The sequence below is a fragment of the Phasianus colchicus genome, chromosome 6 (genome assembly GCF_987193195.1).
Source record: "Phasianus colchicus chromosome 6, bPhaCol1.hap1.1, whole genome shotgun sequence".
In the NCBI taxonomy this organism is placed as follows: Eukaryota; Metazoa; Chordata; class Aves; order Galliformes; family Phasianidae; genus Phasianus; species Phasianus colchicus.
In genome coordinates this window covers 18,671,856-18,690,254 of record NC_143441.1, presented here as the reverse complement: position 1 = coordinate 18,690,254, position 18,399 = coordinate 18,671,856, and the positions used below count along the sequence as shown (strand labels likewise).

Below are 18,399 nucleotides of genomic sequence, written 5' to 3'. Positions count from 1 at the left end.
ATTCCACACACTGGTCCTCAGTCTCTCACAGAGAAGTAACCCCTCTGTGAGGATATACGGACTCCATACCCTGCTGTGGGACCAGGATGGAAGCAGCTCAGGCATTGCCCTGAAAAGCTGCTTGGCATGCAGCATGCCTGCTGCGTTTGGCAGCCTGGTGTTCCATGGCTAATCAGCATGTGCTGGAGCACAGACTGCACAGTTTAGGGTGGAACTGACCCCCAAATGTCCCTTTTCAGGAAAAAAAGAAAGGGTCTGATTAAGAGGGTCTCAAGCTGAAGTGGCTAGGCTGGAAGGTTTCTTTGCTCCTATTTCCAAGAGGCCCCTGTCTTGGCAGCGATCATCCAGATGGCTGTGCAAAAAGATGAGAAAGGTTGGCTTTGGACTCCAGACCCTTGCAGCCAAGCCATCCCCTCTGGGCTGCCCAGTGAGGTGCTCACACTCATCTCTCATCCCAGCCACAGCTCTGACTCTGGGGACAGAAGATGCCATCTAGCTAGATGTCTGCTGCTGTCAGTTTGACATTAATATCTCTAGAAATCAGTGCCTTTACAAGTCAGTCAGGTACTGCAGTTTTAAGGTGATTTTAACAACTGGATAACACCACTGATGGTAAATGAAAACAAATTTTTTAATTCAATATTTTTAAAGAATAGAGAAAAAGAGCTTATATCTGATGCAGAGTACTTTGTGCTGTGTTTTAAAGGAAAAAAGAATTTTGTTGCATTTTTCCTTTTTCCTTTTATTTGTCTTAGTAGTAGAAGATCAGTTTTTCTGACTGGACACAATGCAGCAGAGAAACTCTGAGGCTTGTAATACCATTGAACAGGCAGGGAGCTTGCAAAGTAATTAAGGGCTTCTGTAGATTAGGATAAATAGCCCCTCTGAACTACAGTGCAGCTCCATACAAAACCAAAGTATGTCTTACAGCAATTTCTGCTGTGCTTTGATCCAGCTTGAACCTGCCAAAGACTAACTTGATATATGGCTTTTTATTAGCAATAATTAGTAATATGTGTGAAGTTCCCAAACAACTAAACCATCTCCTGCTCTCCCTCAACCTTAAAGACCTCAGTGATACTGTCTCTTACCACAGGGATCTTCAAGGAGACTCAATGTTTACAGTGCAATATTATGTTCTCACGAGCCCTCAGAATGAGTCAGGATATGGCAGGAGACTGGACAGAACAAATCAGGAAGATGTGAAGAATATCTTTTCCCACTGAAATTTTGAAAGAAATTTTAGAAAACAAAAACACATTCTCAATACTTGCAGGAAGATGTTCAGGTACTTAACTGATCAAAGGTGCACTTAGATCTTAGTGATCATTGGTTTTCTAGATGTCATATGCTTCATTTTTCTTTACATGTGTGTATGACATTGCTGGCACAGAAAAAGGTACACCAGTATATTCCTTATGACCTTTAGGGGATCAAATCTTTATGGGTGGGAAGAAGGAACATGTCCACAGTTTCAGCAGTTTTGAGGGGCTCTTGGCCTCCAGACAGTGAGGTAAGGAGGCAGAAGAGAGAAAGGCAGTGGACAGGGAGCAGCAGAACTCTATAATGCACAGCTTTTCTCCCTGGATTGGGTTCCAAGCTGAGCTATGGCTGCTGGGGTTGTGTTGGAATCCCACTGCTGGACAAGGTGGTTCAGTTGAGCCCTCATCCATTTACCATCATTAAAGGAGCCACAATCTTATAAATGAGACATGACTTAGCCATTACTTTCTGGTTATGTTCCAAATGAGTAATCGTATTTTACACAGGTTGCGCGCTCTTGAGGGAGAGTTTTGATCTATACTTAGGCTACTCACTATTAATAACGAAGACCTTTACAGAGGTAGGTGATAGCTCATTAACATTCTTCCCAGGACCTTCTATGTTTAGATGCTGTGTAGATAATACTGTCTTCTGGTACAAGTGCTCAGAAAAAAAAACCCTAATATAATCGGCAAATTAGCTGCAGAATAATAAGCTTCATTACAGCTAGCCAGCTACTCCAGCCTTCTGCTTTTATCAATGAATTAAAAGCTCTTCATCTGCAGTTATTACTGTAACGTGACACGGCAGCAACACTGAACAGTTGAGAAGGCGATTTTGCTGCGATAAACATGGTCCCCCACAGACTCTGAGGTTCTGTAGCACGCATCCCTAGCTGTGGGATTGTTCTCCATAGTCAAAGATTTCATTTAAAAATAAAACTGCATTGCATCCAATGTGCCTGTAAAGGTAGCTTCTAAAATAGTCCTTCAGTGTAGGACAGCGTCAGGATGTCAGTCTGAGACTGCAGGCAGACAGGAAATTATTAAGCCTAATTCAGCCACTGCATTCAGCCCTGCATTTTATTCGGAGGACATAGGGAAAATATTCAGGTCCCTGCTCAAAGAGTAGCAGCTGAAAACGTGAAGAAACCCTACCTTCCCTGGGGATTTCTGGGTTTCCCAATGTTTTTTTGTTAAGCACAAGGTCTCCACTGCTGTCAGTGTTGTTTTCTCAGGTATTTATTTTTGTCCAAGGTAGAAATTACAATTTTAATACTTCTCCTGCTCCTTCCTACCGAAGGAAAAGGTGAATTGAGTCAGTCTGTAGAAGAGAAGAACATTCCGCTGGTTTTAGATATTGCTGAATGAGAGAAGTGGCCAGTGCACTACCTCTACACTAACTCCTGGATGGTGACAGTTACAGCAGTGGAAGCAGAACAATTAGCAGCACAGAGACAAACCCATCTGGGCTGCTGCATTACAGAAAGATATTGCTGTCTGAGTAGAGAACATGGTTGTCAAGGTCTGTCATGAAGATGCCCACATACCCAAGGGTTGTGCCATTGAAGAGTATCAAAACAACCAGCAGTTGGATGGGGCGGCTAGGATTGAAGTGGGCCAGGTAGATCTGAACTGGCAAAATAATTATATCTAGCTGAATTATTTCTAGCTCAGTGGGCTCATGAGGATTTAGGGCCTTTTATGTTGACATGTTCTTTCGATGATGGGTTTCCAATGATGTTCCATGACAGATACCAGACATTGTCTAAAGGTATGGAGATAAATGTATGACAAAAAACAGCTTGGAAAATATTTTGAAAAGTCTTTTTGAAGCAGATGTCATCTACATATTCGATTGGAAATCCCTATTGACTTCAGCATAGGGTACCCAAGGGGTATGTCTCCCAGGTTCGGAAGTAAAAATCTTTTATTTGAAAGGGATCTTGTCAGTCATTCCCTGGCTTTTTCAATAGCCGAAAGCTGTCTTTTCCAGGTGGAAAGTCGTTTGAGACCGGTCACAGACACAAGGACTCAAGGGCTTTGTGGAGGTTGTGGCAGGAGCATTTTTGGTGCTTGGGTAGACAGGCTTGAGAAACTAATTGGAGTAAGAGAAATGTTACATTTCTCTTGTAGGAAGCCTTCTGTGCTCCTCCTTTCAGTGTACCTGATAGCTTGGTGGCTTTGAATTCTTTAGACATGACTATGCAGTTCAGTATGTGGAAAAGAATAGCTTTTTTTCTCACTGAAAATCATACCTCTGAAATAAATGCTTTTACTGAATTTTATTTTTTGCCTGTGAAAAAAGCATCATTTTCCAAGGAAAAACTTCATCTTTGGTTTAAGAAGGCTCAAAGAGAAAGATGGTGTTTTTTTTCTGAGTTTGAATTACTTTTTTTGTGCATGTATTTCAAAATGCCTGTTTAAAAAGGAAACAAAATTTTGAATCTCTCCCAGACTTGTTGTGAGAAAATGGCATTTTTCTAAGAAAATAATTTTTCCACTGCTTTTCCTTCTTTTTCTCTTTCTCTCTCTTTTTTTTTTTTTTTTTCTGATTAGCGTTAATAATGATTAATACCAGACATAACATTTCTGCACCAAGACTTCTTTGGCATATGCCTCAGATGGGATGTATATTATACATTGGCTCCAGGAATAACTACTTCAATCCAGATAACATTAGCCATTGCAGGTGCTCATAGAGGCAGGAAGGGGAATGCTCTCCCCCACAGTCAACTAGATTGCATCCTGCCAAGGAGCTGATGCAGCAGAGACCTGGTGTCTCCAATTAGCCAAACTTCTCCTCAGCTGAATCAAGAATACTGTTGATGTGCCAAGCGTCTATGGGCTTGCAGTGTTTTGGTGGACTTCTTGATCACAGATCTCCTGTGCTGAATGGAGGTCAGCTATTTTGGTCATGGCTATGGCAATAGCTTTTCAGGGGATGGTCCATCCAAGAGCCATTTAGCATCTATCGTATTAACTCCTTCAAGAGATTTTTATCCAGCTTTATTTGGGCTAAATGCTGGTTTGATTTCTGCTGCACATTCGTCTCTGTGTAAAGCTGAGGCAGGACTGTTTCTGCGCCAAGGAGAGGCCCATCATTGCAGGAGAAAAGAGAACAAACATTCTCACAGTATAATCAATCTTATAGAGCAGATGGATACAGTAATTAGAGCAAAAACAATTTTGCCAAGAATATTAACATTTCAACAGTTTATCAGAATGGGGGTGTTGACACCGGTCAATAATTTTCTGATTATTGCAAAAACATCTTAAGTTGTTGACTGTTTTGCGTGAAATAGGACAGACTAATTTTGGCCTCCTGACCTTGTTTACAGCAACGGGAGGTAGAATTCCCACCAAAATATTTTTTTAAAAGACAAAACAAACAAACATGTGTTTTTCTATGATTTGAAGGTATCGTAGGCCATAAAGATGTACAGGGTTTCCAAAGAGCATATTTATTTATATTTTACTCAGTGTCTTGTTACTTGGGTGCATGTTGAAAAAATTAAACAACTGTTGCCAACAGTTAGCACAAGTCAAGCCTACCCATTCCTCCCCCTCTTCCCATGCGTGGATGAGATAAACATCATGACTATGAGCCCAAAAGAAAAAAAAATAATGAAAAAGAACTTAGAATAATCCAAGACCATCAAAGTTTGGAACCTCTGTTCACTGGGTAGAAAACACTTTCTGCTTGGTTTCTACCAGCTCAGTAAAAGTCTGGTAACTCTTTATGAGACACGGGATGAAATACTGAAGCTATATATATGTACATGTTAAGTGAGGGATAAAACATTTTACCAGTGTTAGTATGCATTTCAGTCATTTGTTTTTTGTTTCCTGTTTGCCCTTCTCACTTGGTTCTTTCTTCCATTTTTTGAGTACCGAGGCAGCCCTTTCTGTTCACATTTTCTCTCCTCACTGCCCCTCATGTGTCTCTGTGCAAGATTCTCCTTGTGCTTATTCAGTGCTAGGCCCACTGGTGCTGCTACACAGACCCCGTGCACCAGAGCTTTACCCCATGCTTGAAAAGCACTCCCAGCTACTGCTGAAAGGGACAGCAAGGTACCCTGAGATAACTGCAGGTTATGCAGCCGGATGTGAACTCAAAGAAGTCAGGACATATCCTCTGAAAGCATTTCTTGCCACTGTAGCTGACGATTGCTCATATTCAGGTATTGTGAAAGGGTGGATGTTAAGATGTAAATTCACTTTGTTTCATGCTTCACACAAATGAATCATGCAAGTCATGCTCTGGCTGAGACCAGAAAGGAGAAATCAGCAAAAAAGGAACTCTGTTAGTGTTGGGAATTTCCTCAGATGTTCATAGCCTCAAAATATGGCAGTACAGATGATTTGATATTGAGGAGCATTGTTTGCAACAAAAGTCAGAAAGCTGAGGGGTAGTATGGCCTTAATTCAAATTTGTTAATCTCCAGTCTCAGTGCCAGGTGACAATGAGGCCAGTTCCTACCGTAAGTCACGGTAACACAGGTACTACCTGAAGTTATACTTGGTGGTCCAGAACATCTGTGGGGCCACAGCAGAACTGAGGGCTCAGGAAACAGAGCTAATGTGTTGGCCACCAACTTTTTTGTGCTCTACCTCAATCTTATCCTTAGGAAGTGTTGAAGAAGTGCAGTCCAAAGGACATTAATATGTCTCAGAAATGATGATATCAAATTGCTTGATCCTCCTAGAATAACTACAGGGAGATGGCTATGAGGTCTCATATTCTTTCTTGAGGCAGAAGTCAGTTAAGCCTTTTATACTACAACATCTTGAAAAAAACACATTTTTTCATCTTGCCATAGCAAGTAGCCAGAGACCAAAAGGAGAGCAAGGAAGCAGTTGCAGTAGAAAAGGGGCATCTGCTGCTCAGAGCTCTTGCAGCTGCTCTTGCTGGATGTGATAGGTTAAAGGCTGGACATAAAAGTCCTTGTGAGAATAATTGTCCCATCTACTAACTGTCTGGCAGTGGTTGTTATCAACAGCTGATGTATTGATTAACCAGGGGAGGGAGTGGGTAAGTGGGAAGAATCATATCTGCACAAAAAAGAGCACACAAAATTAAGGCTAAATCACTGTAAATCTGCCCCTGTGAATGCTTGAAGGTCAAGGAGGTGAATCAGAGATCAAGTAGCACTGGCCAGAGTGAGAGTTAGTGCATTAAAGGGCCTGAATCAGCCCAGTTTTCAACCATCAAAGTTTGAGCAAATCACCTTCCAGAGGGAGGAGGGAGGAGCAGGGCAGCTGGATGCCAAGCCCTAGGGCAAGCAGCGGCAGATGCTGCATGCTGGAGCAATGCTCCATGGGACATGATGCCAGCCTGAGGGTCTGCCTGCACAGGAATGATACATTGGATTAGGCTCTTCACCTTGGCTTCAGGAATGAGCTGCATCAGATGTGAAATGCAATCACATTGCTTTGATCTGCTTGCCCATGTTGCACTTTTTTTTGTGAAAAAGGATGTTTACAAATGGTGCTGAGCTCTTATGTCACACAGTGACCCAGGGAAGTACCTGGGGCTGCAGTTTCCATTCATCATCTGTTCCCTGTTCTTGGGTGTGCATTGCAGAAGGCATTGCCACAGCTAGAGGAGACCTGGGATCAAACCAGCACATTCCCATGATTATTCTCCTGGTCTTCCTGTAATGCACCTTAAATAGCTTTGGATTGATTTCACATGAGGGAATGATGCAAATATCTATCTATTCTTTCCAATTGTCCTGGAAGCCCTCACTTATCCACATTTACCAGCATGAACCTTTTCATTTTTCCAGTGGGCTTTTGAAGAGGAAAGAATAGATCAGCTAAACATGAATGAAAGTGGGATGGCTACAAGGGAGACTGAAAGAAAGGTGGCACCCCCCAAAAATGCCCTGGTTTCATAGTACCATCTGGGTCAAAGGTGCCTCAGTTAACTTTCACTGCAGTTAGAGCACAGTTATGAATAGTGACTGCACACACACCATGGTGATTACTAAAGTGCTTTGGGTAAAAAATTTTTGTGCTGGGAGGTGTGGGAGGGAACGCTTTGTAAATAATGAGGTGACCTACTCCTCAATGAAATTATTCAGTCCAGTGGTTTTAAAATCTGAACATTTAAATTATGAACAAGAATAGGTAGTAAAATGTGCAAAATGCACTGAGCACACCTGAACAAAAGCACAGTGCTGGTTTCAGACCTCTTGAATTCATCTCACTCATGACTAGGCGTACTCAGAAGAGCCATTTCCCTTGGTATATTTCAAACATCAGCACTGTTTGTGTTACAAGAAATACTGAGTTTTCTTTCTGTGCTCACTACTCATGATGTTGCAGGTATTTATTAAAGAAGCAACCTGCCACTACCTTTTTGCAAGCTTTCTATATTTAACCTTTCCTCTGAAACTACTTCGTAGCTCTGATCCTTATTTCTGCCTTTTTGTAGGTTATTTCTGTATCTACATCCTGATCCGTGAGTGCTCCTCATTTCATTTTTCCTAATGTCTAACTCAGATCTCCTTCAGGTTAAAGAAGTGCAATTCTCCAGTCATCACTAGGCATGACTGGCCCCACTGGGTTTGCAGTCAGATATTTCTTCTCCTCTCTCCTCCTTTTCCATCTCCTTCAGTCTCTCATCTGATATTGAATCCGTATTAGGCAGGGGATAAAGCATTTTGCCCACTAAGGCAAGCCAACAGTAACACCTGTACTTATTTCCCAATCTAAGCTGTCATGACGATAATGATAAAGAATTACTTTTCCTGCACTTTTGAAAGGACATCCTTGCCTACTTTTCCCTGCTGGGGTTTGCTCTATGGTAAGGGGTTTTTTAAACTGCTTTCCCCATGTAAAAATGTTGCCTGGAGATGTGGCAGAGGAAAGGAGAGAGAAGAAATTTTGGGGTAAGATGGGGTAGGAAGGGATGTACAAGAAGGGCAGCGTCACCCATAAGGCTGGCCTTGTGAATGCTGTTTATTTTGTAACACAAGTAAAAAACAGAGTGCTCTTTGCCTTAAACTCTATTATAGGAGAAAGTTTGCTGCAAAATCGAGAGCATTCTGTGTGAATTTTTCTGGTCCCATCACGTTCAAGTCATTGCAAATGATCCCTTAAGATGCCTGTAGCATTTGAAGCCTCTTGAGGGAATAACCTATTCCCTCAAAAAAAACTAAAAAATTTACCTAAAAACTGTGCATGCATATATAGCTCTGCGTGCTAACAGAATTAACATTTTTCTTTTTTTTTCTGTTTTCTTTCTCTGTGATAAAAAACCAGGCCCTACAGCATGTCTGATTTTTTCAACTCTTATAGTATGCCTACTTCAAGGAGGAGTTGAAGCTGCTTGTGGTTGCATGGTGTCCTGCAGGAAAATGAGAATGTTTTACAGCCTGGGTATTGCTGTAGCATATTATGGGAGTAAGCAACTGAACAGTAGACAAGAGTCCTAACTACATCTCTAATGGCTGCTGTCAGCCTGCAGCTGAAGATAGAAACCTTCATGTCCTGCACAGAGGGATGGCACCAGAGCACATACTTTTAGGGGACCTCTTTTACAATGGACAAGTGAGGAGATTTTTGTGATATCCCAGCTCTCTGGTTAGAGACCATGATACATTTCTGGTCAAGAACTTTTTCTACTGAGTCTTGGTAATGCAATATAGCATTCCTGGGTGAACCTCTGTTATGGACTGTAACAAATCCCGTTGTTTCATGCAATGGGAAGCTATTATTACTTTGCCGATACTTCCATTCTCCTCTGTCACCTTCCTCTCCCTTTCCCTGCTTCTGTCTTGGACATCTATCCTTTTTACCCCCTTTACTTCAGTACCCTAGAAACTACTGGTCTGGCTTTGCTCAAGACAGAACCAGCTTTCTGAGAACAGTGGACTGTTCCAGCAAAGTCGTGTGGCTCATAGCATGGATGGTGGTCATGGAATCACAGAATCATAGAATGGCTTTTGTTGGAAAGCACATTAAAAATTGTCCCAATTCCTCTGTCTTGTGCAGAGTTGCCACCCACTGGATCAGGACACGCATGGCTATCCGAGGAGTGGGTGACATCAGACACATGCAGTCCTTCCTACTTGATGGTAAGCTGTGACACAAAGACTGAGTGCTTGTGTGTAAACACGAGAGGTGACACCTGGACGGGATGACCCAGGGCATGAAAAGTGCTGGGGCCAGGCTGGTGCAGAACAATGTGTGTGGGATGTAGGAGGGCTGCCAGCAGGGTAGGGTGGGAAGGCTCCCGTATGAACCTAGAGCAAACGAACTCGCTGCCAAGTAGCACTGCTCCTGCTCCAAGGAGGATCGCTTATTGCAGTTTGAATTATTAGCTCATTTGTTGCAGTAAAAGACTGCGTGGACGCAAGGCACTGTGTGGAGACCAAACTAAAATTACATCTGTGCACAAAAAGGGCCTGGGAGCGTATTTATATCCCTGCTTTGCCATGGGACTGTTATTCAAAGCACAATATAAATCATTATGTAAAAATCAAAAAACCTTTGGTCTCTGCAATGTATCTGACATAAAAACACACAGTTGACACTAAGCAGAATTGCTAATACTTGATGCTAAAGTAGACTGATGCAGTATGTAATTTACACCGCTGTCAACATATGGGGCATCTGCATTGCCAAATGTACTGAGCAGTAAGGTTTGGTGTTTTCCCAGCACCCAAGTCCTCAATCAGAAACGAACCATCCTCCTCCACTTGCTGAAACTTTTTATCCTTTTAAATAATTTTTAATCTTTTAAATAATTTGTTTTAAAACCTGGACATTACTTTCCACATCATCTGACCAGTTTAAAGTAGTGATGCAAAACTGAGCTCAAGAAATCCTGTACTGTAGGGCAGGGAGACTTCACAATGACAAAAAAATGTTGTGCCCATGGCTGGGGCATCTGAGCACCCTCAAGCCATGGCCCTCTTGGAATCTGGACCCTCTCTGTTTTATTTCTGGCTTGAAAAACACTCACTGGAGGCTCCAGCATATCTGCATGAATCTTGTCACTTAAATACGGATTAATAAGAATCAATGGGAAGGAAAAATACTCCACTTTTTGTGGAAAAACCATGAAACACTGTCAATACTTAACTTCAGTTTTACAGTAATGGCTAAGCCCTGTCAGCCCTGCTCAGTGCTCAGGTCCCTCTTTTTTAGGCATTTGGCTTTATTCACAGCTTAAATTTTATCCCTAGTAAGCACTGTTATTTCCTCATACTTCCCTGTGTCCATACAAAACACTCTTTTCATATACTCCTGGTGAAGTCCTACTCAGCAGTGAGTTTTGCTCACAACTTCCCTACAAATTGTCTTTTCATCTCTCAATTCATACCGCATTCATAAAGAAACTTCTTTGTTTCAGAAATCAAGGATGATTTCTTAATCTCTGCAGAAATTGAAAGTTTGTTGATAGGATTATGCCAGATGGTGAGAAAAAGGACATAAGGTATTTTCGAGGTAGTCTATCCAGTCCATGAGTCAGGGTGACATATGCTTGTAGTAGCTTAACTCCTAACAGCATAAACCTCCTGCATCCACCTAACGGCATCCTTAATATCTGCATCACCTTTGAAGATGCTGCTAAGGATTTAACAAAGATGCTTTTGGTCACTCAGGCCAAGATAAAAGCATGCTTTCCGCCCACCCACCAGGATCCAAACCCCTATGGAGGTAATATATGACTTCACAGGTCAGTTGACTTGGAAGGTAACCTCAGCTAGGCTAGGACAAGGAAAAGCAAAGATAATGGAAAAGAAACTGCTATAATAATCATGGCCTCTACTTCAGCACCCATAAAACTTAAAAAGGATAAAAAGAAATTGCTTTCAAAATAGGAAAGAAAATTTTGTAAATATTTCTTCTTACACTTTTATAGAATATTGGATTTGTTGCCTCATTTCTGCTAATAGGAATGCTGTGTGTATTAGCTTTTAGTGTGAAGAGGAGCATACTCCAGGAAAGTGTTTTCTTTCTCTTCTACCCTGGATATGCACATGCATCAGTTTAAAAGTGATTTCACTTTTATTTTCCCATGTCAAGCAGCCCTTTGGAGAGTGGTGCTTGGCTCTTCAGACACCCTTAGGATGCCGATGGCACTGTCCCACAGGTCAGCTCTGCTTGCACGGCCTGGGCCACAGCACACCTGGATCAAGTGACCGTGTCACCGAACATGGCGTTCCTCCCCTAGGAATGGAGAACAACAGCATGTGCATCACTCCAACTTTCAGCTGCAGACTTCTCTGACTTTGCATACATTCATAGCTCACCAGTTGCAATGGCTTCACCAAGAACATTATTAGCGATTGTTTAAAATAATCTTGCTTAGAAGGGCACTGCAATGTGCAAAGCCCATCTTTCCTACGTACTTTGTGACTATTAATGATTTTTTTTTTAAATGTTTATACATTAGTGCAAGGAATAGTGTTAGCATAATTCTAGTGTAAAAGAAAACCAGCTGTATCCATTATAAGTGCATTACTGCCAGGAACTGTAAATATGTTTATGCCTGATAGCCTTTTGACTCAATAATATCCTGCTATCTCTGTTGGGCAGGCAAGTTTTTAAACCTACAGAAGACAGGTTATGATTTTCATAACCAAACTGTATTTCTTTTTGAAGTATGTTATCTATATTCAAATATTAAGAAGGTTATTAAAAAAAATCTGCTCATGATTTTAAAGGAGAACAATTGAAATGTCATCTTCAAAGTGGTGACAAGAAGGTACAGTGTGTACTAAGAACAAGTTATATTCCTCACAGTCATACACATACGCAGACAAACCCTGCCGTATCATACCATACAAACAATTTTAATTGTGTAGTTACAGTCAATAACCACTCCTAGTCAGAACATTTCTGCATAAAGAAAATTGTGATACACTTATAAAAACAGCCAGCTGTAACAAAATAACTGGTGTTTTCATAGCAATAAACTCATAAAAAAGAAATACACCTTTATACAGAAAATTTATACAGCTGTAGCTTTAAAATTGATTGTAAACCAAAGGAAGACACATTGCAAACATCAATTATTTTCACATTAATTGCATAAGTTTCTAAGGTGATCTATTAGTTTTATTTACCTAAGCTTATTTGCATGATAGTAAAAATTGCATACAACAATAAGAGTGAAGCTTATAGTATGAATTGCTTGGATAACATAGAGCACTTTTTATAGGCAACTGTGTAAAGCACATTTTCTCTATTTAAAACTTTTAAGACACTTTGTTTTACTGCCCATCAAAATACATTTATAAATAGAAAAAAAAATCAGTATGATAACAAGAGAAGCAATATTACATTTAACGGAAACTTCCAAAAAAATTAATTACAACATGATGCTGCAGGATCTACAAATAAATAATGAGGACTAAATTGTGTTTCACATTTTCTTTTTCATTTTCTTTAAAACCATGTAACAATGAGAATGGAAAAAAAAAAAAATACAGTGACCTTTATTTCCAAAAGAAAACAAATCTGAATTACGGCAGTGCCATATAATACAAGGCATTTGTTGGCATATGTTATCTTTAAACTGCATTCCACAGTCTATAGTTCTTTTGTAACATACAATAGAACAAGAGTAGCAAACTCTTTTTATTTTATTTTTTCTTTTTAAATAAATGTGAGTTTCCAAAGATCAAGTGTGGAGTGCTACAGTAATAATTAAAAACAAGAACATAATGAAAACAAAAAACAGTAAATCACAAAAGTTGTAATGCTTGTCTGAAGGCTCCAGAATCAAAATCACTGGTATCATGCTTATTGGGTACACTCACAGTGTATCCAGTGAACACAAATTAATATCAAACAATCCTCAACGCTTCATCTGTTGCTGCGAAGCAGTTTGTAAAACAGAGTAAAACATCTAGTGCAGTCTGCATTATCCTTTTTTCAACTTTTGTGCAAGTTTTGGAAGATTCATTGGCCAAACAATGAATAATAAAGGTTTTTGACAGAACGCAAGATGGAATTTTCATTTCATTAGTAAATACCAGTGGCACTGTTGAAAGAAAATAATACTTTTAGATCAGTCTTTCAATTCAGCATTAATCTCTGTGTTCCCTTCTACTGATAACTCTTCTTCTAGTTTAACTGAAAAAAGCGTGTTTGCATTTTTGTCTTGGATGCTGTCTTCTAGATCCTTGAGCAACTCTTCCTCTTTGTATTCTGCAACATCTACCTCCAACCCAGAATTGTCCTTCAGCTTTCCATGGTGTTTGAGATAATACCGCTGGTTCTGAAAGAACTTGATGATGGTGTACTTGGGCAGGTCAAGCTGAGCGGAGAGAGTCTGGATTGCTTCTTCATCAGGATACAGGCCCACATCTTGTATGAAACTCTGTAGGATCCCTAGGGCTTCAACAGAAATCTTTGTTCGTGGCCGGGGTTTCTGACGATTTTCATCCTCAGATTCAGCTGGTGATGCTACTGTCGGTTGCCTTGGGGGAAGTCTGGGACCCGGTTGCTGTTGCTGCTGCTGCTGTTGTTGCTGTTGCTGCTGCTGCTGTTGCTGCTGCAAGACAAAGCACAAATTTTTTTTTTTTGTACACATATTCTTGATAGCATTTTGTGTTACCATGAAAATCCAGGGGAACAATTGCAAAACTATAGGCAACTGCTTGGTAAGTTGAAGGAAAACAAAACAAAGGGCTCGTTATTGATGATAGTACGGTGAACCCGAAATAAAGGAGAATTAGTAACCCTCTGCATATCTCGCATGTATCTGCATGTGTGTAAGCAGAGACTGGGATAAAGGACTGTCAGGATGCGGGCAGAGCTGTGGCACCCTAGCTTTGTCTGGCTGGAAATGCCGATGACGTGTCATCGGTATAGTTAAGCTGACACAGTTTAATGAACGTGCTTCACGAGTCAAGTGCAGACAAGACAAAATGCTAAGTAGGTGACATAGCGTAGGATTAACTTGACCAGCTTAGCCAGAACTGTAGCAAGGGCAAAGTGAGAAAAGTGCCAGATGAGGGCAAACACACAGGAGCTCTGCCAGCAGCAGCAGCTGCTGCCCAAAAGCAAGGGCTGCAAATCTCTAGCAATGGCTAGGGTGAGGGACAGGGGAGATCAAGGGAGGACCTTTATAGCTAAGTGTGGAAATATCCCACCACCAAACTGAGCTGAGCAGCTGCTGAAGCCTCCCCAAACTTGCAAGCACTACTACAGACTGTGAGAGCTGGAAGTGCTTAACACCACTCTGCCAAACCCAGTCTTCACAAGGACAAAGAGATCAGGAGACAGCAACTCGTTATTTCCCAGGCTGGCACTGGCCCATCTTGCCTGTGGCCACGGAGAGGGTCTGTCTTGCCTGCATTCAAGGATCCCGACATATAAACAGGGAACAAATATGTTTACCTACTGCGGTGTTTGTGCTGGGGATTATTCAGTTAATATTTATAAAGCACTAAGATGCAAAGCTTTAAATAAGTTGCACTATTATTATTAGAAGGGAACATGCTGCATTCCAAAAACTGAAGCAATAAAAATGAGCCAGTATGCACATCAGAAGAATAAGATAAAGCAAATCATGATGTAAATAATTAACAAGAGCTTAAAATGAAGTTTTGCAAGCATGGATTCAGAAACATTCTTAAAAGGTGAGGCACTGAGCCCTAGAGACAGAAATGTTTTTCTCATCCACTGCTGGAGTACAGTACATTATAAGATCATGTTTAAAATCAAAAGTAAATTTATCAGCTACTGTTTTTGTTGACGATTCTTTTGCTCTGCAGCACAGGAAGCACTGGTTAGTAGATATTTTGGGTCAGCAAATTTCTTGTCATATGGTACAAACCACCGGTTATTATTAATAAACAACAGCAGCAAAACAAGCAGTTGCTATCACCACTTTTCATTTCCCTTTGCGAGTCTTCCCTCAACAATTTTTTGTGTCTCAGAAGTGGTTCCAGAGCTTTTGGTAGCAGCTCACTTGCAGACCTCAAGTAGCACAAGATATTGTAGGGGTAGTATAAATATTGGATTGGAAATTTCATTTTACAGCGCTGCTTGTTCTTGTGGAGACTTCGTGTAGATCTCAACACCCGTATCAGCAGTCTCTGCTTGAAAAGATCCTGTTATTGTGTAACACAAACGCTGATGGAATCTGGGCTCTTGTCTCATCCTTATTCACATTCTTTCATGTTTTATGGTCTGCGAGCAGTCCCATTCAAAGCTTCAAACCCAGAGAGATTCAAGACTACTCCCAGCACATTAAATTCTTACAAGACTGGAGGCTTTGTATACACAGTTTGAAAACTTGTGTCTTAGCTACATATTTATGCATCTTCAACAATTAGAGTGCAGTAGAAAACAGACAAGACTCAGGCCCAGGCCCCCAACCCTTTCACTTACAAGTCACATTAAGAGATTACAGTGCAACTGCTTATGTGAATAATATTTGTGAGATCAAACACAAAACTTTTATCAATAAGGCAGGAAAATCTAAGTAAGTAGCATAGTGATACAGTGTTTATACTGTGCATAAGCTTCTCCTTTTATCCCTTTAATAAGCCATTTTATTAAAAACAATGTACATTTCCAAACAAGTGCTGTTTTATTACTTAATATAGATCTTTCTCTCTTTTTGCTAAATCAAACAGCAAGTTTCCAGGCTTTCACGATTATTTTAGTACTTGATATCCTAAGGGATTGTCTTATTCAGTTTGCTTTATCTTTAATATACACTCACATTGTTTCTGCCTGTGAGATAACTTTATCCTCCCTAGTTCTGTAAATATATTTCTGCACAGGTGATACAAATGGTACATCAAGGTCTCAGCTGAGGTTGAGAACTCTGAAAAACAGGGGCAATATCTGCCCTGTAACAGGGAGCAGCTAAAAAGCTGATCTCGGGTCTTCATGAGAAGGGATTAAAAAGCCTTCAGCTCAGAGAGCTGCAGATCGTAGAATTACAGCATAGCTTGGGTTTGGAAAGGACCTTAAAGGCCATCCAGTTCCAAGACCTCTGTTGTATACAGGGCTGCCACATACTAGATCAGGCTGCCCATGGCCCTATCTAACCTGGCCTTGAATACCTTCAGGGACGGGGCATCCCCAGTTTCTCTGGGCAACCTGTTCCAGCTTTGACCTACAATATTTAGCAGATGGCCATCTGTGCTCCCCGTCCCGCGGTGCCTGGGTGAGCCAAGGGCCTAGCTTCTCCAAGCCAAGTGTATGGGTCCTGCAAGCCCTCAGTTCTCTCCCTGGCACATTGCCCTCGTGCCAGCTCACCTGCGGAGCAGCACCCAGCCAAGGTCCAGTGGTCAGCAGGCCTGGTAAGAAAGCGCCTCTATGCTCTCCTTTCCCAAAGGTGGTGGGAGAGGGGCTCTGAAGGAAAAACAAACAAACATTGACTCATCCCAGGCTCAGCTGGGGTTAAAACGGGCTGGGGAACCAAGTCTCCTTCCCTCACTCCAACCTGGGGTGATCAGCTGCTGAATGCTGAGCTAAGCTTTCATCAGCAGCTCAATAACCTCCTCCCTCTGAGCTGAGCTCCAAGCATCCCTCTCTTGTGCTCATGAGGTCCATCTAACAGAGGCAGCTAACACAGGAGGCTTGCTCTGCCCACACATGGCTATGCCCAAGCTGCTTTGTCACACATGCTTGGAAAAACCCAAACTGAAAGAAAAAGTCTGTGTGGTCACTAACTCATCTTTTAATTCAAGTGGCAGACGGCAGTATGCTGTTATCACTTACCAGGAGACCTGTAGTTGGCCTGGCCAGGAGGAAAGAAACACTAATTTCCTTTGCTATGTTTAAAGCATTATTTACTTAGTGCTCTGCTGGATTGGCCAAGGTAAACTAACCTGAATCTGTTCTGCTGGCACATGGATAATGTGGGAAGGCCTGTCACCATGGTGATGAACTGCATTGCTTTCTTGTTCATAAATGGCATCGCGTTCAGGCTGAGGAAGACTGAGGAACCTTCGGATCATGGAGAGATTCTCCCAGAGGGTCCTGTTCTCTGGTGAGGGATCTTCTTTCCAACGCAACAGCTCACAGAGCCATCCCTTGAAGATAACACCAGCAAAACATTAGTTTTTCCTTGCCTTGCAAGGGGCAAGTGAAGGTGAAATGCAGACTTGAGCAGCATTGCATTCTCTCACCTTCTCCTCCAGGAAGTCACAGCTTTCCCTGTAAATCCTGGATGTGAAATAAACATCAATGCACTGAGACTGCCACCCTACTGCACAGACCCCTGCAAGTCGCGAGCATTTTGGAAAGCACATTTTACTTGGTCCCACACCACGGTGCTGTTGTTTGTTCAACAAACCCATCGATCAAGGCAGAATCCCCCATCCCCTCCTCCCCTACACATTGATGCCATATACTCTGTCTACTGCCAGTTTTCTTCTGTTTATCCATTGGAGAGCACCAACACTGTTTCAGTAGCTGGTTAATCAGCTGCTGAGCAGTTTTTAAATATTGGTGCTACTTCTCTAGACAAGAAAGTACTCTTGGTACCTGCTTTGACCACAGAGCTGTCTGATGTAAATCATAACAATAGTGGAATTCCCTAAAGTCCTTTTAAAAGAGAAAAATTATTTGATGAGATGCAGGAAAGTAATATTGTGTTCCTATCTACCTTGAGTAGAAATGCCTCTGCAGGTGAATTTATTTGAAAATGATTATCTGTTTCAGTATTTTTCTCATAGACCCAGAAAAAAACAGTCTCACATTTTTCCATAGAGCTTGAGGGGGACATGAGGGAACCCTTACCCTTCATACCTTTTCCAGGTCACCAAACAGCAAGATGCCTAAAAGCACACCAATCCTAAACCAGCAATTTTTTGGGGAAACAAGCTATGAAGCACAGTGTGCATCATCAGCATATTTTTGTATATTAAAATTTAGAAACAAACTATTACATGCATGCAACCTGCATATTTCTTCCTTTTAGCTTCCAGGATCTGTTTTCAAAACTAGGTCTGTGCAATTTTACTTCTTAATGCCGTGGGAAAGATAATGTGACATTTTATTGAATCAACAAATAATATAAATGTACAGAAGCTTTTAGATCCTTCTTACATGTACTGGTAGTTGAAAAATGGTTTATCCAGACTAGTTTACTACTAGATACAATAGATACATAGATACAATATAGATACGTCATTTTCCTGAAGAC

The 18,399-nt window shown here is 41.3% G+C and overlaps 1 protein-coding gene across 8 annotated transcripts in view; it reads right to left on the bottom strand.

Annotated features, from left to right (window-relative positions):
- Positions 1-11,968: 11,968 nt before the first annotated feature.
- SATB1 (SATB homeobox 1) overlaps positions 11,969-18,399 on the bottom strand; it is a 91,752-nt gene continuing 85,321 nt past the window's right edge. For 3 of the 8 annotated variants that reach the window (XM_090142586.1, XM_031590205.2, XM_031590204.2), the window contains 3 exons: positions 17,081-17,284; positions 16,506-16,601; positions 11,971-13,782 (listed from right to left, as the gene is read on the bottom strand). In XM_090142586.1, coding sequence (XP_089998712.1) covers positions 13,297-13,782; positions 16,506-16,601; positions 17,081-17,284 — 786 coding nt within the window. In that variant the 3' untranslated portion in view covers positions 11,971-13,296. Of the gene's footprint in view, positions 13,783-16,505; positions 16,602-17,080; positions 17,285-18,399 lie in introns of all 8 variants that reach the window. The other 5 variants (XM_090142590.1, XM_031590207.2, XM_090142587.1 and 2 more) reach the window with 5 other exon arrangements.